Source organism: Phoxinus phoxinus (assembly GCF_949152265.1).
Source record: "Phoxinus phoxinus genome assembly, chromosome: 9".
Taxonomy (NCBI): domain Eukaryota; kingdom Metazoa; phylum Chordata; class Actinopteri; order Cypriniformes; family Leuciscidae; genus Phoxinus; species Phoxinus phoxinus.
In genome coordinates this window covers 38042588-38068145 of record NC_136884.1, presented here as the reverse complement: position 1 = coordinate 38068145, position 25558 = coordinate 38042588, and the positions used below count along the sequence as shown (strand labels likewise).

Here is a 25558-nt window from a genome sequence, read left to right as displayed (position 1 = left end):
GAGAAGGAAGAGAGGAGGGATTGATAAAGATCAAGGTCAGAATGATCTTTGGATTTGCGCCACTTCCTCTCTGCACCCCTGAGTTTAGCACGATGTTCACGGAGAACATCAGATAGCCAGGGGGCAGAGGGAGAGGCGCGGGCTGGCCTGGAGGAAAGGGGGCAGAAGTTGTCCAAGCAGGATGTTAGAGTGGAGAAAAGAGTATCAGTGGCACTGTTAGTATCTAGTGCTGAGAGCTGGTCTGGTGGAGGAAGTGTGGATGAGACCAAAGAGGATAGGCGAGAGGGTGAGAGTGAGCGTAGGTTCCGCCGAAAGGTGACCTGTGGAGGAGTGTGTGTTGTGTTCTGGGGCAGGTTGAGGTTGAGAGTGAGGAGGAAGTGATCTGAGGTGTGCAGTGGAGTGACAAGAGTATGGTCAGTGGAGCAGTAGCGTGTGTAAATAAGGTCCAATTTGTTACCCGATATGTGAGTAGACGCAGTCGATACTCGTTTGAGGTCGAATGAGGCAAGCAGAGTGTGGAAATCAGTAGCTTGAGGTTTTTCAAGGTGGATGTTGAAGTCTCCAAGAACTATGAGAGGAGTGCCATCCTCAGGGAAGGAAGAGAGTAGCACATCTAGCTCCTCTAAGAAACTGCCAAGCTGACCTGGGGGACGATATACAACTACACAATGGATTTTAATAGGACTAGTGATGGTAATAGAATGTGATTCAAATGAGTTGTTGTTACACGGAGGTGGTAAATGAGTAAATTTCCAATCGTTTGAGATGAGCAGACCAGTACCTCCACCCCTTCCAGTCAGACGAGGGGTGTGTGAGAAAGTGAAGTTAGTGGAGAGCGCAGCTGGTGTGGCTGTGTCCTCTGGTCTGATCCAGGTCTCAGTCAGGCCCAGAAGGCTGAGACCTGAATGACTAGAAATAGATGTAATGAAATCAGCTTTGTTAACTTCAGACTGGCAATTCCAGAGACCAATAGGAAAAGAGAAGATAGTACTAGAAGACATGGGAAGGGTACACAGGTTGTTAGGATTGCGCCGCCTCCGACGTGTGACATAGGATTTACGAATGTTAGCAATAGTAGGGATTATAAAACACATGGTGTAAGAGCTCACAAACAGAAAGATCAGTTGACAGTTGAGTAGAAAAACCAAATGACAATAAAAGATATAACAGAGATCGAAATTAATACTCAAGTGCCTTGCCGGTGTCCTTGCTCGGTGGAGTCGCACAGGTAGAGTCGTTGGTCTTTACACTCTTCGGTCTTCACACGATGAGGGCTTCACACCACAGCTGCCGCGGTGCACTAACCTATTTATACACGCCTAATACCTCGTTGTTGAATACAGCAGGCCACGCCCTCGTCTTGAGCCGAGCGAAACTCAAGTCACGACACAAACAAACAAAGGCCGCGCGTGCGTTTTACCAGAGTAAAACACAGTAAACAAAACAAAGTATCCTAGCAACAAATAACTGCGCTGAAATCTACTGACAAAAGTAAACACTCAAAGTCAAAGTCAAAGTCAAAGTTTATTTATATAGCACTTTTTAAAAACAACAGGTGTTTAACAAAGTGCTGTACACATATATGCTATATCAATAATGCAATCAACCAACATGAAAAATAAAAGGAGTAAAAAATAATAAAAACAGCAAGCATAAAACAATACTCTCACATAGTATCAAATGCCAAACTATAGTAGTGAGTTTTTAGGTTTGATTTAAAAATAGCAAGGGTTTGGGCCTGTCTGATATGCAGGGGCAAACTATTCCAGAGCTTTGGTCCAGCTACTGCAAATGCTCTTTCACCTCTACTTTTTTTTTTTCACCCGAGGGACAACCAACAACAAATGGTCAGCAGACCTAAGCGCTCTTGACGGAGCGTATTGCCTAATCAGTTCTGACATATACTTAGGAGCAAGGCCATGAAGCGATTTAAAAACAAACATCAAAATTTTGAAGTTAATTCTAAAATAGATTGGCAGCCAGTGAAGAGAGGAAAGAACAGGTGTAATATGTTCGCGCTTTCGTGTCCCTGTCAACAAGCGAGCTGCAGCATTCTGAACCCTCTGTAGTCTAGAGAGAGAGGCCTGACTAATGCCTATATAGAGGCCATTGCAATAATCTAAACGCGATGAAATAAAAATGTGGAGAAGTCTTTCAAAGTCTCTAGAAGACAAAAATGATTTTACCTTGGTGAGTTGTCTCAATTGAAAAAAGCTCGATTTAACTACCAAGTTAATCTGTTTATCCAATTTAAAATCACAATCCATAGTGAAACCTAGATTTTTGACATATGGTTTCACTAGTGGATTCAGCTCACCAAGATCAAAATTTAGCGAGTCATAAGTGCCACCGGGAGTAAAAAGTATAACCTCTGTTTTGCTTTCATTAAAACATAAGAAGTTCTGTGCCATCCAAGCTTTAATTTCCTCGAGACATTGGAGTAAAGGCGCTAAAGTGCAGGTGTCTTTTCTTTTCAGAGGCAGGTAAATTTGGGTATCATCTGCATAGACATGAAACGAAACTCCAAATTTCCTAAAGATATGACCTAGGTGCAGTAAATACAAGGCAAACAACATTGGCCCCAAAATGGAGCCCTGAGGGACACCAGATGTGAGAGACGCCGTAGAAGAGACAAATTCTCCAAGGCGAATTGCAAAAGTTCTTTCTGACAAATACGACTTAAACCATGCCAACGCAGTACCCTCAACACCAACACATTCTTCTAAACGTGAGATTAAAATCCTATGGTCTAAGGTGTCAAATGCAGCTGAAAGATCCAATAATAATAAAATCGCACAATTCCCTGAGTCAGTGGTAAGTAACAAATCATTTGAAACTCTCAACAATGCAGTTTCTGTACTGTGTAGCGACTTAAAACCAGACTGAAACACTTCGTGGATACCATTTAAACATAAAAATACATTCAACTGTTCAAATACAACTTTTTCGAGTAATTTAGACAGGAACGAAAGCTTAGAGATGGGCCTAAAATGATCAAAAACTGATGGAACCAGATTCCTTTGCTTAATAACCGGTTCCACCACTGCGTGTTTAAAAGATTTAGGTACAACTCCCGTAGCCAGGCTACTGTTAATAATAGCAAGAACCGAAAAGCTAACGGCATCAAATACATCCTTTAGGAGACGTGGAGGAACAATGTCAGTGTGACATGTAGACAATTTCATTTTGACAAAAGTCTCCCTCAATGAGACAAGGGACACTGGCTCAAACTGATTTAAGACAGCAGAGCGCTCAAAACTAATAGGTTGGAAAATCAGCGAAGATGATATATTCAATCTAATAGCATCAATCTTGTCAATAAAGAAATGTAAAAATTGTTCACACAGTTCGGTAGAATGTTCTAAACTAGCAGCTTGGGGAGTATTTAAAACCGCATTAATGGTACTAAACAGTACAGCTGGCTTAAGGGAGTTACTACTAATTATATTCGATAAGTAGTTTGATTTCTCCTGTCTCACACACTTTTGATATTTAGACAAGTTATAGCGTAGGATATCAAGTGAGATCTGCAACTTATCCTTCTTCCAGCGGCGTTCAGCCCTTCTGCATTCCAGCCTTATAGCTCTAGTTGTAGCGTTTAGCCACGGTTGGACTTTACATTTATCTCGAATCCTCCTGAAAGGGGCAACAGTGTCCAAAATGCTATTACAAGTTGAAAAGAACGATGAAGTTAATTCTTCAGTAGTTTGCCCACATGATGGCATCCGATAGTCTAACTCAATTAAATTAAAAGCCTCAGAAAATAAATGAGAAGTTGAGGAATTTATCATCCGGCAACAACGTTTTGGAGCAGTCACTTTAGAGTCACGAGAAGTAGATATCTCAAATAGTACAGGCAAATGATCAGAGAAAGTGGCATCACAGACGTCGAGGTTATTAATAGGCAAGCCATAAGTCAAAACCAAATCTAATGTATGTCCTCGTATATGAGTGGGACTAACACTCACAGACTGACGCTCTCTTCTGCTGTCCAATATAGCTTCTTCACAATATAAACACTGTCAGAGTGATCAACAAGGTATCTCTTTATATACCAGTCGAAGACGGAGCAACTTTCTGCTCTTATGTTTACTCCGTGCACTGTCAAGATCTTCATCATGTTTGTCGTGGTACCGGTCTTTGCAGCAATTATTTTACCGCAAATACTGCATCGCGCGCTGTTGGCATCGAGCCTGGAGAAATCTACCCACACTTTTGATCGACTTTTCCACATCTTTAAGGTATTATGTGTGTGTGCTCGCGTCTCAAATGAATATGTGCGCGGAGAGTTTGTGTGTGTGTGTGGTCGCGTATAATACAAGTATGAGCGTCAAGAGTTTGTGCATGCGCGCACGCGCCTCATATGAACTGTATGTCATATGAGACTCGTGTGTGTAGAGTTTGTGTGTATGTGCGTAATCGACTTTGTGTGTCGCGTTTATGTGTGTGCATTTCATATGTATTTGTTTGAGCGCTGATGTTGACGAGTGAACTCCTTAGGTATCGAAATCTGGAACCGAACAACATGTCATTTTTCGATACTCGATAGTATCGAGGCAATTCGGTCAGTACCTAAAAAGTAACGAGACTCGGTACCCAGCCCTAGTTACACTTACTAATGGAAGAGTGTGAATGAACGGCATAGACACGCACTGTACATCTGTAGTAAACGGCGCGCGTCTGTGCCCTTCATTCACACACAGACACGCAATTCATATTTAAACAGTCTTTTAGTGGTTTACAGACACTATTCCATATTGCGATTAGAACATATAAGATATAAGAATAAAGAACTTAGCCTACCTATTCCTCAGCTAGATCTGTTGTTCCTCGAAGTGAGAAGGCAGAACTCGCATTATGTTTACTTTTCTTTAATTGGCGAAAAGCACAACACTTTGTTTTTATTGTGAGTATACACAAAACAATTTGACACTCAACAGGATCGAATGATGTACAACACTTATATGTAAGATCAAAATCAACAGAGTATTTTGAATCTCTTTTGCACTGATAAGAAAAAAAGCGAGCTGGTATCGCCGGCGATACCGCCGACCCCAGGGGGTTAATCGTTTTTTTTAAACCTGCCTTAGAAAAAGATATGCTTTCATTTAAAACAGTTTAAACATGCATTTTAATCCTTAAGCCTCGTCTGTGAATCCGGCAGAAGTGTGTCGTTTGGGACAGGGCGTGATGTATGCGTTTGAATGAGATATGTGTGACTTCCCTGATTGGATCTGGATACAATTTTCAGAAATTAACATTTTAATAAATTCTACTCTGTACCTCACACAAAATGATTGTATACAGCCAGAAAGCATTTCACGGTCAAAGGGGCAATGACCACTGGGCCACCTCCCCTCCAACCTTTATCAACATTTCTGAGAATACTTTTTTACTGATTACACACTTTTTCATGAGACATTTCCTCAGTAACAGAACTTTAAATATCACCACAGCTTCAGACTTCTTACCATATCAAGAACAGAGACTCCAGGTAAGATGTGATTTTAATACAATATCAACAGGCAGTGGCAGTGTGAATGTGTTGGAGTAAAGTTTGACTGATAGGAAAAGTTAATGCAAGTTTTTCAGAGGATAGACACAATAAATTGTGAAACCATGAAGTTGAAACTGGATAGACTAGAAAGTGCAAAGTTTTATTGAACTATTGTATAACTTTTATTTTACTGATATATATATATAAAACAGTAATATATATATAAGCTTGTTCAGCTTGTGTGTGTGTGTGTGTGTGTGTGTGTGTGTGTGTCCTGTGCTGGCAGAATGAGTCAGAATGTTAATTACGAGCTGCAGGAGAAATGTACATTTTGGTCAAATTTGAGGTTCTCTGAGAGGTATACCTTCCTAAATGTCCTTTGTTTTTATAATCCATAAAAATGACTGTGTTAGCGCAGCATTCCAACTTAGTGAATAGTATATAGCCAATTCTCGATGGTATGAGTCTGAACCCAGGGACGGATTATGGCAATGATGTGCCCTGGGCACAGATGTCTCAAAGGCCCCCTTCACCACGTTGCGATTTTTTTTTTTTTTTTTTTGCTAAATCGTTCATATTTTACAAGTTCAAGTCAAGTCAAGTCACCTTTATTTATATAGCGCTTTTTACAATACAGATTGTATCAAAGCAGCTTCACAGTGATAACATGAAAATAATACAAAAAACAATTTCATCATCGTCCACCTTTAAGGCAGATCTATAATATTGTTGATTATTAAATGTCCCCAACTAAGCAAGCCAGAAGGTAAGGCAACAGCGGCAAGGAACCAAAACTCCATCAGGTGACAGAATGGAGAAAAAAACCTTGGGAGAACCCAGGCTCAGTCGGGGGCCAGTTCTCCTCTGGCCAATGAGTGAACAGTGTATGATTATGATTCAGGAGCATTACAGGTCAGAAGTCAGAATGAATCAGAGTATTTGTCCAGTTCCGGTTGGTTGTAGTCAGAGTGGAGAGGAGGAGAGACTGGTTGACACTTCAGGTCGGCGGCGTCGTCGTGTCCTGGCGCTGGTCCTTCATCAGATCTGGATACGGCCTGGTTCTGGTGGACAGCGGTAAACCTCGGGATAGACAGAGAGACTAATATTAGCGTAGACGCCATCCTTCTTATGATGTACCAAGTACATCAGGATTACGGGAAGTGTTCCCGGTCCCGGCTGACCTAATCTATGCAGCCTAACATTGATTTATAGAAGTCTATAATGTGTTATGTGTATGTGTAAAGTTCAATTTCACCATACGCAGGAATTTTACCCCTGTTATACACAAGTAACAGTCATGCACAACATAAATCGTATAAAAATACAAAATGTATTTATACAATTTAAAAACTATACCTTATTACACACATACTCCAGAGAGTGAACTGTAAAAATACTGTTTCAATTCAAAGCCAGGAAGATTATCACAGTCTAGCACCCCTGGTTATGAATAAGAAAGGAGGCTAACACAAATCACACCAATATAGTCACATGTAACAACACACAACTCACGTGAGATTTACACAGCAAGAGTAGATCGTAAATTTAGAGAATATACGGTACAGGTGTGAACACTTCAAATCAAACCCACATCAGGACATAACTAGATTAGTTAGATCAGAGGTAGCAGCCTTAAAAATAATTCAATCCATACTGAATTGTTAACACAGGTAGATTACAGTCTAGGCGAGCAGCCACTCTCACTAAACTAAGAAAATACTAAACCAGAGACAAAATAGCTCTTATTAAAGTTTCTTAGAACACAGTCAATGCAAATCCACTCACGACCCCGCCCACTCGGTACTCTCATTCATCAGGGGAGCGTATAAACAGAAACGGGACGCTGAAGGCGAGATAGTGTCCGTCTGTAGTTGCACACACGTACGACCCGGCTTCAGGCAACCCTCGAGACGTTCCCAATGCCCAACGGGGAAAACCGGAACCATAGACTCGAACTGCGTGAAAGGGGAGGGCAATCAATTCAAAACAGACAACCACACGTGAATGCCCACTCGTGCATAGGTGATAGAAATTCCCACTTACCTTAATATGGACGATCGAATGCGTTGATATCTCTTACACCTCTCGGCGCCAGGTGTAGATCACGATCGTGGTCACTACGTGGAATCCTATCCAATAAAATCGGCTCAGAGGCGATTGGGCGCGGTCTCGTCACAAAACCTTTCTCTGCACCAAACGACAGCATGTTGAGTCTCTTATGCGGTGGATCTGCCAATCGCATTGCTGGCTCTCGCTCATCAGTAACATTGGATACACCTGCGAACAGAAACACGTACACCCCACCCCCACAGGTTATCAAACAGTTAGTGTCCTTCACCCGTTACATATGCTAGGCCGAAGAGATGTGTTTTTAGTCTAGATTTGAACTGACAGAGTGTGTCTGCTTCCCGGACAATGTTAGGAAGACTGTTCCAAAGTTTTGGTGCTAAGTAGGAAAAGGATCTACCGCCAGCAGTCGATTCTGATATTCTAGGTATTATTAACTGGCCGGAATTTTGAGATCGCAGTAGACGTGAAGGACTATAATGCGTTAAGAGCTCGCTCAAGTACTGCGGAGCTAAACCATTTAGTGCTTTGTAAGTGATCAGCAATATTTTAAAATTTATACGATGTTTAATAGGCAGCCAATGCAGTGTTGACAGAACAGGGCTAATATGGTCATACTTCCTGGTTCTAGTAAGAACTCGAGCTGCTGCGTTTTGAACTAGCTGTAGTTTGTTTATTAAGCGTGCAGGGCAACCACCCAGTAGAGCATTACAATAATCTAGCCTTGAGGTCATGAACGCATCAACTAACTGTTCCGCATTATTCATTGAGAGCATATGACGTAATTTAGATATATTTTTAAGATGGAAGAAAGCGGTTTTACAGATACTAGACACATGACTTTCAAATGAAAGATTGGTATCAAAGAACACACACACACACACACACACACACACACACACACACCCAGGTTCCTAACCGACGATGAAGACTTAACAGAGCAGCCATCAAGTGTTAGATAGTACTCTAGGTTATTACGTGTGGAAGTTTTTTGTCCAATAATTAGAATCTCTGTTTTTTCTGAATTTAGTAGTAGGAAATTACTAGTCATCCAATTTTTTATATCAGCTATGCATTCTGTTAATTTTGTGAATTGGTAGGTTTCGTTAGGTTTTGAAGAAATATACAGCTGAGTATCGTCGGCATAAGAGTGAAAGCTAATTCCATGTTTCCTAATGATATCTCCTAATGGTAGCATATACAGAGTGAACAGCAGCGGTCCTAGTACTGAGCCTTGTGGTACGCCATACTGAACTTGTGATTGATAAGACATCTCTTCATTTACTGCTACAAACTGATAACGGTCAGATAAGTATGATTTAAACCATGCTAGTGCAATTCCACTAATGCCAACATAATGTTCGAGTCTATTTAAAAGGATGTTGTGGTCAATGGTGTCAAATGCAGCACTAAGATCCAGTAATACTAATAGAGAGATACAACCACGATCGGATGATAAGAGCAAATCATTTGTGACTCTAACGAGAGCTGTCTCGGTACTATGGTACGGTCTAAATCCGGACTGAAAATCCTCGCAGATATAATTTCTTTCAAGAAAAGAACACAGTTGTGAGGATACTGCTTTTTCTAATATCTTTGACAGAAATGGCAGATTAGAGATCGGCCTGTAATTGACTAGTTTTGTAGGATCAAGTTGCTAGCGGTTTAATCATAGCTAGCTTAAAGGTTTTTGGTACGTATCCTAGAGACAAAGATGAATTAATGATATTAAGAAGAGGATCTATGACATCTGGAAGCATCTCTTTCAGCAGCTTAGTCGGTATAGGGTCTAACATGCACGTTGTCGATTTAGATGATTTGACGAGTTTGCAAAATTCTTCCTCTCCTATAGCAATGAATGAATCAAATTTTCCCTCAGGGAGACTACAATGCACTTCCTGATGTGATACTGTATTAGACGGTTGCATAGTTATAATTTTGTCCCTGATATTATCGATCTTATAAGTGAAGAAGTTCATAAAGTCATTACTGCTGTGTTTCTCGGAAACTTCTGAGCTTGAAGCTTTCTTTTTCGTTAGTTTAGCCACTGTTTCAAATAAATACCTAGGATTATGTTTATTTTCTTCTAATAGGGTTGAAAAATAAGCAGATCTAGCAGCTTTTAAAGCCTCTCTGTAAGCAATCGAGCTCTCCTTCCATGAAATCCGAAACACCTCTAGTTTTGTTTTCTTCCAGTTGCGCTCCATTTTTCTGGCTGCTCTCTTAAGGGCCTGAGTGTGCTCGTTGTGCCACGGCGTTGGACTATGTTCTTTAATCTTCTTCAAGCGCAGCGGAGCAACTGTGTCTAAAGTAGGGATGGCCCGATACCGATACCAGTATCGGGTATCGGCCCGATACTGAGCTCATGTACTCGTACTCGTAAAAGCTTCCCGATACCAACAACCGATACCAGGCAGCGTGTGTACAGTGTTTGTGTCCAGACAAAGAAGCACTGACAACAGAAAGTATAATGGGGATAAAAAAGAAGGCTGTCTATGAAGTAAATGTATCATATTAGTGAAATATTAAACAAAATATAGTAACGCCTATATAGCTGTGGTGCGCGAGCTGATAAGAGAAAAACGCGCAGTGGATTGAGCGCGCCGCGGCACCGAAGCGCGAGCTGGTCGAGCGCATCAGACGTCAGTGGAAAGTTTGTAGTTCAGTCGGATGTCAATGGCAAAGAAAGTAAAACGAGGCATGTAGCTTATTATTAACATTAACTGACCAGAGAGAGAGAGAGAGAGAGAGAGAGAGAGAGAGAGCGCGCACTTCTGTTGAATGCTCTGGATTGCTGATCGTTCACTCGGCACGTATATTTGGATTACAACTAAATCGTATATGTAAGTAAAACATGAACTGTTACCTTATTTATGTTTAACGACATTATTACAGGACATTTGCAGGTCAAGAAGTTACATGAACTTCAAACATCCAAAGCGCGCGCCCCGAAAACCATCGCCTCAGACAGCGCGCGAACACTGAGTGGAATTCTTTCACTATTGCGCTTGTACGGATGAATTCACACAAAACTATGTAAAAACGCCCGTCTTGGCGAGTATCCTAGTAAACAAAGTATATTATATGTCAAGTGAACGTAGACAGTATAATTCAAATGGGGTCCGTGCGTTCGGTCTTAAAGGGGCAGCAGTTGAATTAATCTGCTGCTGTGTTTTAATGTTAACCAGACAAAGGATTATCTCTTGACAAATAGGCTACCTTTTTTGTAACATCACAAAAAGATCCATCTATATTTAATTTATACAGTAATGAATATGCAGTGCATTAAATATATTTGATGAACAAATTAAGTTTACATTTAATAAACAAATATGATTTGACATTCTTTTGGTTTCTCTACCAATACATTTAAAAATGACAAATGCATGAATTAAATTAATTGAAAATAAAAATACAGGTATCGGTATCGGCAACAGTGTTGGGGTAGTTACTCAAAAAAAGTAACTAGTTACTAGTTACTTCTGTAAATTGTAATGAGATTACTTTACTAGTTACTGCATTTGAAAAGTAACTTCACTACTTATTACTTTACTTTCCCGTTTCTTAATTTACCGTGTAGATACATGGACAAACATCATAGCCCTATCATAATTTAGCCTGCATGTCCGCATAGTGTTTATAAATGTAGCCGATAAAAATGGCATGTAAAACCATATAAAATAACAATATCCCTGTCTACACAAAGAAATATGCCTCACTGTAAAATCTACAAACAACAGGATTATGTCCGTGGTGGTAGACACATGATCAGGGCTGGACAGAGATAAACATTATATTTTATTTTGACGGAAACTGCAAAACTGAAACTTTCTTCTCCATCTGTATTTTGACCATAGACCGTATATAAGAGATTTTGACAGATACACTGACACTGCACGCTCGCTCAAAGCCCAAAGGGGGAGGCATTTAAAGATGTGATTGGGCCAGTCCAGTGTCAATCAAGAAAATAACCAATGGGCCAATCTACGTGTTTCATGGGCCGGTCTGTCAGAAAAAATATAAATCCTATATTGCCGACAGAGAAGGCTATGGTAAACATGTGACATGAAGTGCAGGTGACAATAACAGGAGAAGACATTACTCACCGTGTTTGTTGACTGATTCTTACTCACCTGGGCTTTTATGAACTCAAAGGCGCGGGCGCGCGAGAGAAAAATAAATAACTGAGCGCACGGGTGGTGCGTTAAAAGGCTAGCGAGTTAGCGTGTTGTGCTGACAATAACGGAAGCTAGCAATGTCAGGTTAATCTGAGATGTTGAGTAAGCTGTATTTAGTAGTATAAACAACTAGAATTTATAATAAATGATGGTTCAAAACAGAAAGAAATACGAAGCTAATACGAGGCTTAGACGCAGCAAAAAAACTCATAGCAGCAGCAGTCACAGCGAGGCAGACAGGAGCAATCGATCTCCGATTGATCACCACATAAACTGAACATAAAGCTGGCCTACTGTGATTTGTTTGGTCATCTGTTCACTCAGTCAGGTGTTTGAATGCGGAAGCAGCCCAGATGAGAAGTTCGGTTATCGTAATCGTCGCGACTCGCGTAGCAATTGAGCTTCTCTTGCTTTTTTTTTCTTGCTTTTCATTGATCCACTTGGTTGTGGTTTTAAACAAATTTTTGTTTTGTTTTTCGAGTAACTGTCTTTAAACAGTTTTGCTCATTTTTTTTTACATAGTAGCAAAATAGACATTAAATACTCCGTTAGTTTTGGTCATACAGACTGAAGAAATATGAAAAAATAAGCTGTTGAATGTCTACTTTTTTATGTGTCCACTTACAATCGAAATAAAACATTGTGCTTTTGTAAAGTAAAGAAAATATACAGGGTGTGCTTTCTGCCTCTCCGTCTCCGTGAACTTTTTTTCTAGTGCACGTCTGTAAACTTAAACAAAACTCAGCGAATACTATTCACTCAGACATGAGCTATATATCTCTATAATCATTTAAGTGTGTAGTTTTAAATTATCTAATTCAAAACTAAAACAAATATTCTCTGTTTATGTAATCTATATATAAAGAGCGAGAGATCAGCCGTTCTCATTATCGTTCTGGCACCTCATTACTCTGCTAATGTGACACGCCCATCGAGAGCGCGCGCTATTCAAACGCAGATAATCTGAAGCAACACATGCAAACCAGTCAACGCCCACAACAGCTGGACAACACACTCGCTGTGAGGAATAATAATATCGTGATAATCCTGGAAATTTTACCTCAAACGTGCTGGAGTAGCCTAACAACGGATCCAGCTGCAGATCATCAGTAAGTGCTTTGTTCTAATCGCGATATGAAATGGTGTCTGTAAACAGCAAAAGACTGTTTAAATTTGAATCGCGTTTCTGTCACAATGTCTGGGTGATCCACTAGGTAGCCACTAGAGGTCCTCTTCCCCCACAGGTGTCAGTCACTATTGGACTACAATCCCCATCACCCTTGTCGGACTCATTATTCATTATCACACTCAGCTGTTCCCACTCACCTTGTTAGTGTCTGTCTATTTATACCCTGTCTGTTTAATCACTTGTTCTGGAATCCTTGTTTCATGTCACCCGCTTCCCAGAATCTGTCTTGGTTTGTCTTAGTGTTTGTTTCTTGTTTTGGACTGATTCTCATGATTATGACCTTTTGCCTGGCTTGTATTTACGATTACGGATTACCCAATAAACTGCATTTGGACTATCACCCTTTTTGTATGCGTGTCGTGACAGAAGGATTCCAGCATGAATAGATCCAGCGGTATGGGTTTTCGTGCCTCTTTCCCAGCCACCGAGAGGGAGAGGAAGCAGCAGAAAGGGAGTTCGCAATCTGGGGAGGTGCCGCCTCGGATGAATATTTTCGAGTGCTTCGCATTATGGGCTCGCATCACTGAGGAGACCGTGGCGGTAGAATCTCCCGAGCCCCCATCTATCGAACACGGACGATCGTTTGAGGGAACCCGTCTGGCCAGGTTTTCTGGGACCCGTGGAGGTCGCAGGGCAGGAGAGACTAGAGGTGAGCACCGACAGCATTCTCCATTTCGGTCATTCTCTGACCATGGGCCGGTGATGTTCAGCCCCGAGCATCCTTCACCGCTGGTTCCGGTGGTCCCTGTTCCGGTGGTTCCAGTTCCGGTGGTACCGAAACGGAGGAGGAGAAGGAAGACTTCCTCCGTGACTGCCCCGGTGGTCCCAGTTCCGGTGGTCCCAGGTCCGGTGGTCCCAGGTCCGGTGGTCCCGGGTCCGGTGGTCCCAGGTCCGGTGGTCCTGAGTCCGGTGGTCCCGAGTCCGTTGGTCTTGGAGCCCGCTGTCAGCCCTGAGATCGTCTCGGAGCTGCCCACCATCAGTTCTGCCACAGCCAAGAGGGCTGTCTACCTCTTTTATGCAGTGGCAGTACTGTATGCGTGGAGGAGACACGTCACATCTGCCGATCCAGAGACTGTTCAGTTCACGTCGGCCGATCCAGAGACTGTTCACGTCACGTCTGCCGAGCCTGAGCTTCACGTCACGTCTGCTGAGCCTGAGCTTCACGTCACGTCTGCCGAGCCTGAGCTTCACGTCACGTCTGCCGAGCCTGAGCTTCACGTCACGTCTGCCGAGCCTGAGCTTCAAGTCACGTCTGCCGAGCCTGAGCTTCACGTCACGTCTGCCGAGCCTGAGTCTGTGCCTAAGCCGGTGGTGTCTGTTCCAGTTCCTGAGCCGGTGGTGTCTGTTGCTGTTCCTGAGCCGGTGGTGTCTGTTGCTGTTCCTGAGCCGGTGGTGCCTGTTGCTGTTCCTGAGCCGGTGGTGCCTGTTGCTGTTCCTGAGCCGTGGTGTCTGTTGCTGTTCCTGAGCCGGTGGTGTCTGTTGCTGTTCCTAAGCCGGTGTCTGTTGCTGTTCCTGAGCCGGGTTCTGTTCTTCTGCCGTGGTCGCCCAAGTGGTCGTCTTCGCCCTGGTCATCTCCACCATGGCCGCCCAAAGGACCTGCCCCGAAAGAACCGGGACCCGCGGGGTCGGGCCGGGCTCGGGTCGAAAATATACGCAAATGACTCGGGTCGGGTCGGACCTCGGGCTTAATCTTTTCCGCTCAGTGAAAAAAAAAAAAAAAAAGATTTATTAGGCTAATCATCGCTGCTGTTCACCGTAAAGAAAGTCTGGCTGCTGCGTGCAACATGGAGAGGGGTGGGGCAGACCTGACGCCGCTGCGCGCTTTAGCCTGGAGAAGAAGATGGAGTTGGTGAAAAGTAAACTTGCCGCAGGTGAATTCACCATCGCTACTACAGGAGTGGGAAATCAGAGGTCTGGAAAGTGTTTGGACTGGTGCTGGATTCTGATGGGAATTCTACAGGTTATGTACAGCCCGCCCGCTGGCTGGGTACATGTTTGAGTTCTTTTTATTTATTATTGTGTGAAGATTTTTATTTAGACTAAGGCATATTTATATAGCCTATTTATATATTTAAAGTTTATCGTTTCAGTTGTTTGTATTGTTAAAAGGCGTGAACATTAAAGGTTGATTTGAATTCCCGTCTGCTGGTCAAAACGTGTATGAGAAAAAAAAAGACACGGCCGTCGGTAATAATTCATGTTGATGTGTCGGGTTAGATCGGGTTCGGGCTTTAAAAGCCACGGGCCGGGTCGGGTCGGGTTGTAATTTTCAGGCCCGTTGAGAACTCTAGTGTAATTACACCTTTGTCATTAATATGTTTATAAGCAACTGAAAAAAATACAAATATCAGGGCATGTCAAAACTTCTCAAGGACCCCAAAAACACCTTAGACCCCAGAGGGTTAAGTTGCATTTTTCAAAAATATTGTGAGCTAGACTTGAGCTGAAAGTGGGGGGTTTCATGACCCTTTAAAGATGAAATGGTTAAACTTGTGTTTTGGCGCAGGCGCAGTGAGGGGAAAAACACTGAGTTTAGGGCAATCGGTTCGTTGCTCTGCCTTAACTGTGCGATATAGTCACGAGGAGCGACCAACATTTCTGACATCCGATTGCCGGTCGGGAGAGGTTAATCACCTCTCGTTTCCCCCTGTACACTGCACGACAAACGACCCACTACAAAACTAAAAATCGCCCTGACCTGAAAAAGAGTCGCACGAGTCAGATTTTGGCTCAAAATCAGACGAAAATCGCAGTGTATGCCCAGCCTTATTCTATAACTAGAGCACTCAGGTCTTCTGACCAATTGCTATTGACGGTTCTTTGTTGCGGTTATAAATCTAAGGGTGACCGTGCCTTTTCGGTCTTCTTTAAAAACATATCTGGCATTGAATAGATCATGAAATGGGTTTTTTAAGCTGATAGAAATGCTATAAAAATAAAGGTTGACTTGACTTGATCAGAGAAAACTGTTTAAAGAGACTCGTGTGAAACTTTGAGTCAGCAGGACTCATCAGTGGCATCTGGTCCCGGTAAAAAAAAAATCGAACATACTGAAATCAGGTTAAATTCTGGTTAAAATTGTGATTTGACATTCACAAAATATGATAAAGAACACCAGGTTTGTTGTGCCTACTTGTAGGGTTGCACAATTTGGCCCCCCAAAAAAGGGTGCTTATAGATCAATATGACCAATAATAATTCTTATAAATAATATTAGTAGTAATGCTAAATAAAAATATTAAAAAAATAATGAAAACTATAGTAATAACTTTCATTATTATAAAAATACAGTATTTAAGAATAAATATAATCTAGTTATTAATATAATAATAATAATTGTACCTTTATTTTATAAGAAAAATGCAGGCAGCCTATAACTATAAATAATTAGAAAGGAACACTTAATAAACAACAAACAAAGAACAAGAACAAATGGTGACAGGGAAAAGTTAGCAATAATATGACAGTGAAACTAAACAAGACAAGGTCATGACAGGCATCTCCTTCACATTGACATTCAAACAGGTCTCATTGTTGATGATTCCAAGATGGCAGCACTATTGACGTACCTGAAGCAGACGAGCTGCATCTACTGTACATATCTATGGTTGGCAACCCTAGCTGCGGTGAATGCAGAGGTAAGTGCACTCCCTCAAACAAAATGTGGAAGTGTAACCAGATATATTTCAAAATATTTTTACATTTATTTGTTACTTTTAATTTTTTTAGAAAAAGATTTTATGAACCATTCCTTCAAAAATAGGAAGTGTTACAACCCAAACCTGATGAACTTCAGATTTTAAATAGAGACACCAAAGGGCTTAATTTCTCCAGGTACATCCAACATCCAGGTAAGATATAAATGTTGTTACAAAATGTGAATGTGCTATCAAAAATATCACTGGAAAGATTCAATATCATTTGAAGAAAAAATTGTCTCAGGTTACGTATGTAACCTGGATCCCTACGAGGGGTGGGTAATGACATTCCCATAGTGTCAATGCCATAACAGCCTCTCGTTCCCCTTTCAGGGAACCAGGTTACATGCGTAACCTGAGGCGTTCCCTTTCGAAAGGGAACTCAACGCTGTCATGGCATTGACACTATGGGAATGTCATTACCAATGCTGCCACACTGAGGAAAATTTCCTTAATGGCAAAGCCATTACGAGCGCCTCATAGGACATAGCATCTATAATCCAATGGAAAAGACACTGCTTGGTGACTGTGTTACTAAAGCAGACCAGAAAACAAGACAGGGGTAACTGCAGGTCGGAGCAATAGGCATGCCGAAATGAGATGAGAAATGAAATGAGAAATGAATTGCTACAACAGAAACTAACCCAAAAGGGCCCACGTCACTCCTCTGTTCATCTCTCTGCACTGGCTATCACTCGCTGCTCACATCAAGTTCAAGGCATTGACGCTTGCTTACAGATCGACCACAGGCTCAGCTCCTCCTAATTTCACTCGCTCCTACGAGTCTACATCCCTACCAGAAGCCTGCGATCGGTCAATGAGCGACGGCTCGTGGTCCATCACAGAGAGCCACAAAATCACTCTCCAGAACATTCTCATTCACGGCTCCATGCTGGTGGAATGATCTCCCTACCCTCATCCGGAATGCAGAATCCCTGACCACATTCAAAAGACAACTGAAAACGTACTCGGTTACTAACGTAACCTCGGTTCTCTCTAGAGAGAGGAACGAGTACTGCGTAGTAAGACTACGCTTTGGGGAAAATCCTTTTCCACAAGAATACTGAAGCCAAAAATTATCCTTAATTTTCTATAAATGTAAAACAAGCATACAGACATAGGCGAGGCAGCTCGCGTGCCGATTGGCTGCTGTGCGGGCAACTGCTTGAGCCTATCGAGCGAGACCTAGAGTGACGTCACACCCAATGAGGGCGCTTCGGGCCCTTCTGCGCCACGTCCCGCCGAAACGGGCGTGGCTTAGGGCTATAAATTGCGCTCGCAGGCTCATTTCTCTGATTTTTAACAGTGAAGCAACCAGAGTGCATGCATGGCAGGATACGCAGTACTCGTTCCTCGCAGTACAAACCAAGGGCGTTCCATTGTATGCCCTTGGTTGTGTAAGCTAGAGCTATAGCGTCCACAATCCATCTGAATAGGCTCTGTTTCGAAGTGGCTAGTCCCTTAGAATGCCCGCTGAACGAAACAAAGAGCTGCTCCGTCTGTCTGAAGGCAGACGAGCGAGACACATAAGCTTGCACTGTCAAACCTCTGCAACTGATCCAGAATGCTGCAGCTAGAGTGGTCTTCAACGAGCCGAAGAGAGCACACGTCACTCCTCTCCTCACGAAATTGCACTGGTTGCCGGTTGCCGCTCGCATCAAATTCAAGTCACTGACGTTTGCCTACAGAACAACCACTGGCACTGCTCCCCTGTACCTGAACTCATTACTTCAGACTTATGTGCCATCCAGAAACTTGCGCTCTGCAAGTGAGCGGCGTCTTGTGGTGCCATCTCAAAGAGGCACGAAATCTCTCTCTCGGACCTTTACCATGACTGTTCCTGCTGGTGGAATGATCTGCCTAACTCAGCCAGAGCTGCTGAGTCTGTAGCCATCTTTAAGAAACTGCTGAAGACGTATCTTTTTCGGCAGCACTTAAGCACTTGATTCAGCACTACTAACACTTTATTTTCTTATCTATTCTAAAAAAAAAAAAATGAAAAAAAAAATGCGTTGCATTGTACTGTGAAGGGTCATAGCACTTACATACTGTTGTCCTACTGCTAGTTTAATTGCTTCTATTGTTTCTCATTTGTAAGTCGCTTTGGATAAAAGCGTCTGCTAAATGAATAAATGTAAATGTAAATGTAAATAAGCTCTTAATGCTCTTAATGCAGAGAAAACGCTCGTCCTCATTTTCCCCAGTGACCAGTAGGGCAGACAGGGAAATAACCTGTGCCCTAAACGGTGTATTTAGGGATTTTGGGACATACCCATGCTTAGGTTTGAGTATAACCCTAGAGTCATTAGGCCCAAACTCCATGCACGTAGCACTCACTGAGAGCGTGTGTAGGTCCCCAATGCGCTTCACTGCAGTGAGAAGAAACACCGTCTTGAACGACAGGTGTTTAATATCAATCTCCTGAAGAGGCTCAAAAGGATGACCCTTCATGGCGTCCAGCACCGTGGAAAGCTCCCAAATGGGAACTGTGGGAGGTCTGGGGGGATTCAGTCCGTAGCTCCTTTAAGGAACCGAATGACTAAATCGTTCCTTCCTATAGACTGGCCAAGGGCTGTTTCAGAGAACGCCGCTATGGCCGCCACATACACTTTGAGCGTGGAAGGGGACCTTCCCTTATCCAACAGCTCTTGTAGGAAAGATAGAACCTCTATCACTCCGCAATCTGGGGGTGACACGCCACGAGTCGTGCACCAACCAGAAAATACTGACCACTTAGAGGCATAGAGACCATTCGTCAGGCGTCCTCAATACAGATTTTTAAAACTCTTCTTAAAACTCACTTCTACACTTTGGCCTTCAACCCAAACTGAGACTTGATCATATTTGCTAGTATTTGCTCTTAATTGTTTTATTTTTGATATAGTTTCATTGGGTAGATTTTCACCCCTAGTTTATTATTTTATGATATTGTGACTGTTATTTTTGTCTTGGTTGATGTTTTGTTGCCTTTATGTACAGCACTTTGTTCAGCTGCTGCTGATGTGAAAGCGCTTTATAAATAAAGTGATGATGATGATGATGAAAGAGACGTCGCGTAGACGGAGCTCTGGCCTGCATGATCGTGTTTAACACTCCCTGTGGGAGGTCAGCGGATACCCGTTGATGGCCCACACGTGAAGGGACCATAGTTCCGGGTGAGGATGCCAAATCGAACCATTGGCTTGAGAAAGGAGATCCCTCCTCAGAGGCACTGGCCATGGGGCGGTGCTTGCTAACTGCATCAGAACTGGGAACCAGGGTTGGTTCAACCAGAGTGGCGCTACCAGCAGCACTGAGCTTCCTTCCTCCCTGATCCGTTCCACCACCTGGGTTAGGAGGGAGACAGGGGGAAAAGCATAAAGAGGACAACGAGGCCACGAGTGGGCCAGGGCGTCCTCGCTTTTCGAGAAAAATTCTGGACAGTGAGCGTTTTCCTGAGACGCAAACAGGTCTACATCCCCTCTGCCGAATTTCTTCCACAGCAGCCGTATTGTCTGTGGTTGCAAAGACCCTTCTCCTGTCGGAACGTGGTTCCTGGACAGTCTGTCTGGTCCAACATTCAGGAGCCCTGGCACGTGCGCTGCTTTCAGTGAGAGCAGGTTGCTGCGTGCCCATATCAGGAGGCGTCTCGTTAGCCTGTACAGAAACAGGGACCTGAGGCCGCCCTGGTGATTTATGTAGGATACCACTGATATGTTGTCTGAACGTACCAGGACGTGGCACCCCGTTATCAGGGGACGAAAGCGCGTGAGCGCTTTGGTCACTGATAACATCTCGAGGCAGTTTATATGAAGGAGTTTCATATAACTTGGACCATAGGCCCATAGGCCAAACAGCGGTCTGCCCTCGAGCAGCGCTCCCCATCCTGCGTTGGATGCATCCGTAGACACCACCCTCAGTCTCGAGGAAGTCCCCAGGCTTACACCTGAATGGTACCAGTCTTTCGACCTCCAAGGATTCAAAGCTGCAACGCATGCTTGATTGACCTTGAGGCGAAGCCGACCGGTGGCCCACGCACTGTGAGGCACCCTCCCTTTGAGCCAGAGCTGCAGTGGGCAAGCTGCGGCCGCTGTCCATCGGAGATCGACGATGAAGAAGCCGGTGACGTAGCTCGCGGGCGCACCGGTAAGCTTTGACGGCTGGGAGATGGTTCTGGGATCCGCTGAGCACGGCGCTTATTACGGCGCGGCACTACAGCGGTGAACACAGGCTCTTGGAATGATGCCAAGCGAGTCCGCAGAGTCGCTAAAGGCAACAGCTCGCAGTGAGGGCAGCCGCCGTCAGCGAGCGTGAGAGCCGCGTGTTGCTCACCCAGGCAGGAAACGCAGGTAAAATGGCGGTCCCCGTCGCTGAGTGTGTCGTGCCGGCGAGCACACACTAGCAATTGAGAAAAGGATATAGGCGCCGAATAGCGCAGCAGGAAGGCGATGAAGGCGGCGTGGCCAGCAGCTTCTCGACTCGTTCCGCTGAGATGCTTCTTCGACGGCGCAGCTTCTCCTCGGATCCAGCGATGTGATGTCTTCGCTGAAGGATTAAAAATCAGAGAAATGAGCCTGCGAGCGCAATTTATAGCAATTTATAGCCCTATAGCAATTTATAGACGCAGAAGGGCGCAAAGCGCCCTCATTGGGTGTGATGTCACTCTAGGTCTCGCTCGATAGGCTCAAGCAGCTGCCCGCACAGCAGCCAATCGGCGCGCGAGTTGCCTCGCCTATGTCTGTATGTTGCGGCAACGCGTTTTACATTTATATAAAATTAAGGATAATTTTTGGCTTCAGTATTCTCGTGGAAAAGGATTTTCCCCAAAGCGTAGTCTTACTACGCAGTACGAGAGTATCTCTCGTAAGAGAACTCATCTCATCCGTGAGCACTTAACATTAAAATAAAAATAAATAAAAAGACTCTATCCATTTCCTTTAATCCTCCCTTGTCCGGCTCATGCTACTCTGAGCAATGCCTGAACTTTGTATTTTGAGCACTTCTAGCGTAGTTTTTGCCTCTACACGTTGACTTGATTGCTTTATTCCTCAGTTGTAAGTAGCTTTTGATAAAAGCGTCTGCTAAGTGACTAAATGTAAATGTAACCCTACCCCACAGATTGGCCAACAGCTTTCACTACCAATAATAAAGACCCTTCTCCGCGCACCTACCATTCGGCATGCCCCAACCTTTCGTCATGCTCATTTCTCCAACCTGCATATATCCACACTTGCAAAAAAACTGGGAGAATGTTCGCCACTGGCCTTACATAAATTCTAAGAGCCTGGACTGGATATAGTAGATGCAGCCTCTCTATTGCTACGGCGATTCATGCGGCAAAAGAAAGTACGATGGGGTGGCCGGTCACAGAAGGTGTGCAAAATAGCTGTGATCATACCTGGGGAAAAGTGTTAGCAGGAGGAAGCTTGGGGATGGACAGGGCCTGGAGATCTCCTACTCTTTTGAGCAATGTCAGTGCAAATAGTAGAGCCATCTTAAAAGTAATGTACATCTGGACCAATCAGACACACAAATTATTCATTATATTTAATGAATAATCCAGCTAACTCACTCTCCCAACAAAGGTCTATGAAATAGCCCCAAAACTAACATCACAAATGAAGCTAACACACTGGCAAAACTCGGTGTCTTGTTACAGGACACATTAAGACTTATAAAAAGTTGTACGACCCCAAAAGGAATTTCCAGAGAGTTGTGACTGTCACTTAATTCTTACTAAGAAAGAGAAATAAACCCTGTTAATCCTATATATTCTAAATATAACCACTTGAGAAATGTATGAACATGTATCTAATTTCCCCATCATGATTTTCCTTTTATGTGGTTTGGCCTATGTACTCCTGTAAACTCTAATGTGTTAATGTTTCAGACTTTGCATACTATGGTAAACCAAAATCATATGTGTGGCATGTTTGGTCTCTCCAACTCCAATCTTCGTCCCACATTTGTTCATTTACATTACATTTTGCTAACTTTGTGACGCATTAGTATTGTAACGTGTTCAAAATGCTGTTACAAATAAGGTTGCATTTAATGTTAATGTTGAACTTTATTCATTTTATGTGATTCGATTGATTCGATGTTCAAGTTGAATGTGGAAAGAGGCTCCACCCCTTGGGGAGTTATGTAGGAAACTGAGAGATAGGGGGGAGTTGGAGAGAGCCTAGCTGGTTCAAGTGCAATTCTCTCATAAGTCGGCTGTGTACGGCGTGGGCTGTGGCCGACAACAGCCTCTAATAAACACCCTTTGTTATTAAAAACGTCTCGTCCTTGCCTGAGAACGCTACAACTGGTGTCAGAAGTAAAAAGAATTGAAAACAGCTGGAGGTACAACCGTTGATTTGAGTCCTGATTGAGCGTGCATTGGCCAAGCAGCTGCTGTCTTCCGCTGGTGAGAATGGATAATCCAGTTCGTTTTAAGATAGAGGAGGAAGATGATGGCTATGCTGGAGCTGGGTCAGCGAATATGTTTGGTGTGCACACCACGCCAGTCATTTCAAGGCAAATTCAGTGAAAAATTAGCCGTGTGAAGCCGTGGCTGCGGGCGAGAAAGTGAGCCGCCATTACCCACCGCTGCCGAACGTCATGAGCCGCCATTACCAGCCGCGGCAGAATGCCATGATGACGTCAGACGTCGGCGCGTCAATCTCGCATGATGTGAGGAAACCGAAGGTAAACAATAATGAATTCCATGAATTGAATATGCCGGCAAATCGGATTGGGAGGCTTTCCATGCCCAATTTGAACTATTAGCTAATGCATGTGTTTGGTCAGAGGAACAGAAAGCTGCACTTTAATGATGCACTTTCGTGTCTGTTGCTGCTTGATACTAGTGAGAAGGCTGATAATGGCGCATTGGTCGGTGCATTGAGACGCCGCTTTGGATAGTGTTTCCGATCTGAGCTTCTGCGGTCTGAATTACACAGTTGTCAAAGAATTCCAGGAGAACCACTGCGGGTTCTAGACAACGATATTGAATCCCTAAGCAAGGCGAGCTTATCAGATTCAGATTCAGATTCAACTTTATTGTCATTACACAAGTACAGGTACAAGGCAACGAAATGCAGTTTAGGTCTGACCAGAAGTGCAATAGCGGCAAGTGCAAGATATAATGGTTGCATAGATTTTTACAGATAGATATGTACAATTAATATAGTAAACAGATGACTATTACTATAAATAGAATTTTACAGATAGATATACAATGATAATTAGGCTAAGATGAGCAGTATAACAGTATAACAATACATTTAAAATAGTACAGATAAAGTATGGACACAAGCTATCCGAATAAAGTGCAGTGAAAAGTGATTACATATTACAGTTAAAATACAATATTGCAAAATGCATATATAAACAGTTGGTACTAAAAATAAACATTCGTCAGTGCAATTGACATGATCCCGTTAAGATAAAGTGCAAAATGCATATGTAAACAGTTGTTACTGTAATAAACAGTCAGCAGTGTAATTGAGCATAATCCTATCAAGATAAAGTGCAAATGCATATGTAGACAGCTGTTAATGTCAAAAACAGTCAGCAGTGCAAATTAACAATCCAGTATTGCAAATACAATGAAGGCAGATGTGAAGAGGGAGAGGAGAGTCAACAGTATATGAGGAGAGTGAGGTTAGCAAGGCTTAGAGGTCAATAAAGAAACAGCTCTAGGAAAGAAACTGTTCTTTAGTCTGCTGGTCCTAGTCCGGAGGCACCTGAAACGCCTACCAGAGGGCAGGAGAGAAAACAGTCTGGGTTGTATGGGCTGGGTGAGAGGAGTCTTTAAGGATGCTGCGAGCTCGATGCAGACAGCGTTTCCTCTGGATGTGCTCAATGGCAGGTAGTGGAGTCCCAGTAATGCGCTGGGCGGTTTTCACCACCCGCTGCAGTGCCTTGCGCTCCGCAACAGAGCAGCTCCCATACCACACGTTAACACAGTTGGTGAGGATGCTTTCTATTGTACAGCGATAGAAGTTCACCAGGATAGTCGAGGAAAGCCGATTCTTCTTCAGTGTCCTCAGGAAGAAAAGGCGCCGGTGAGCCTTCTTGACCAGACAGGAGGTGTTGGTTGTCCAGGACATGTCCGCCGAGATGTGGATCCCCAGGAACTTGAAACTGGAGACCCGCTCAACAGCCATTCCATTGATGTAAATGGTGTCATGTGTGCCTTTTGACTCTCTCCTGAAGTCCACAATGAGCTCCTTCGTTTTGGTGGTGTTGAGGAGCTGGTTATTTTCAGTGCACCATGTGGCCAGGTGCTTAATCTCCTCCCTATAGGCAGTCTCATCATTGTTGCTGATGAGACCAATCACCGTAGTGTCGTCCGCAAACTTGACAATGGAATTAGATCCGTATACAGGTTTGCAGTCGGAGGTGAAGAGGGAGTAGAAAAACGGACTTAGCACACAGCCCTGTGGTACACCAGTGTTAAGTGTGATGGACTTGGAGCAACTGGAGCCGGATTGAACATTCTGGGGTCTGTTGGTCAAGAAGTCCAAGATCCAGTTGCACATGGAGGTGTTGATGCCCAGGTCTCCAAGTTTAGTTATTAACTTTGTTGGAATGACAGTGTTAAATGCTGAACTGAAGTCAACAAACAGCATACGAGCATAGGTATTCTTATTTTCCAGATGTGTGAGTACAGAGTGCAGTGCCATGGAGACTGCATCCTCTGTGCTCCTATTGCTGCGGTAGGCAAACTGATGTGAGTCCAATGTGGATGGTAGAGAGTCTTTTAGGTGTGCCAAGACCAGCCGCTCAAAGTAGGGCTGGGCGATATGGCCCAAAAAAAATATCACGATATTTTTTTTTATATCAGTCGATATCGATAATTATCGATAAATGTCAAATCTTTATTTATTTCAAGTTTAAAGACAGATTTGTACTCCTAAGTGAAAGCTGTAGAAACCAGAGCGTTGTGTTTTTAAACTAC

The 25558-nt window shown here is 43.3% G+C and overlaps 1 protein-coding gene across 2 annotated transcripts in view; it reads left to right on the top strand.

Annotated features, from left to right (window-relative positions):
• Nucleotides 1-5345: 5345 nt before the first annotated feature.
• Nucleotides 5346-25558, top strand: part of LOC307004159 (neoverrucotoxin subunit beta-like) — a 58160-nt gene continuing 37947 nt past the window's right edge. The window contains exons 1-3 of one of the 2 annotated variants that reach the window (XM_079623155.1): nt 5346-5494; nt 16457-16569; nt 16695-16782. In XM_079623155.1, coding sequence (XP_079479281.1) covers nt 16480-16569; nt 16695-16782 — 178 coding nt within the window. In that variant the 5' untranslated portion in view covers nt 5346-5494; nt 16457-16479. The remainder of the gene's footprint in view (nt 5495-16456; nt 16570-16694; nt 16783-25558) is intronic. The other variant, XM_079623156.1, reaches the window with a different exon arrangement.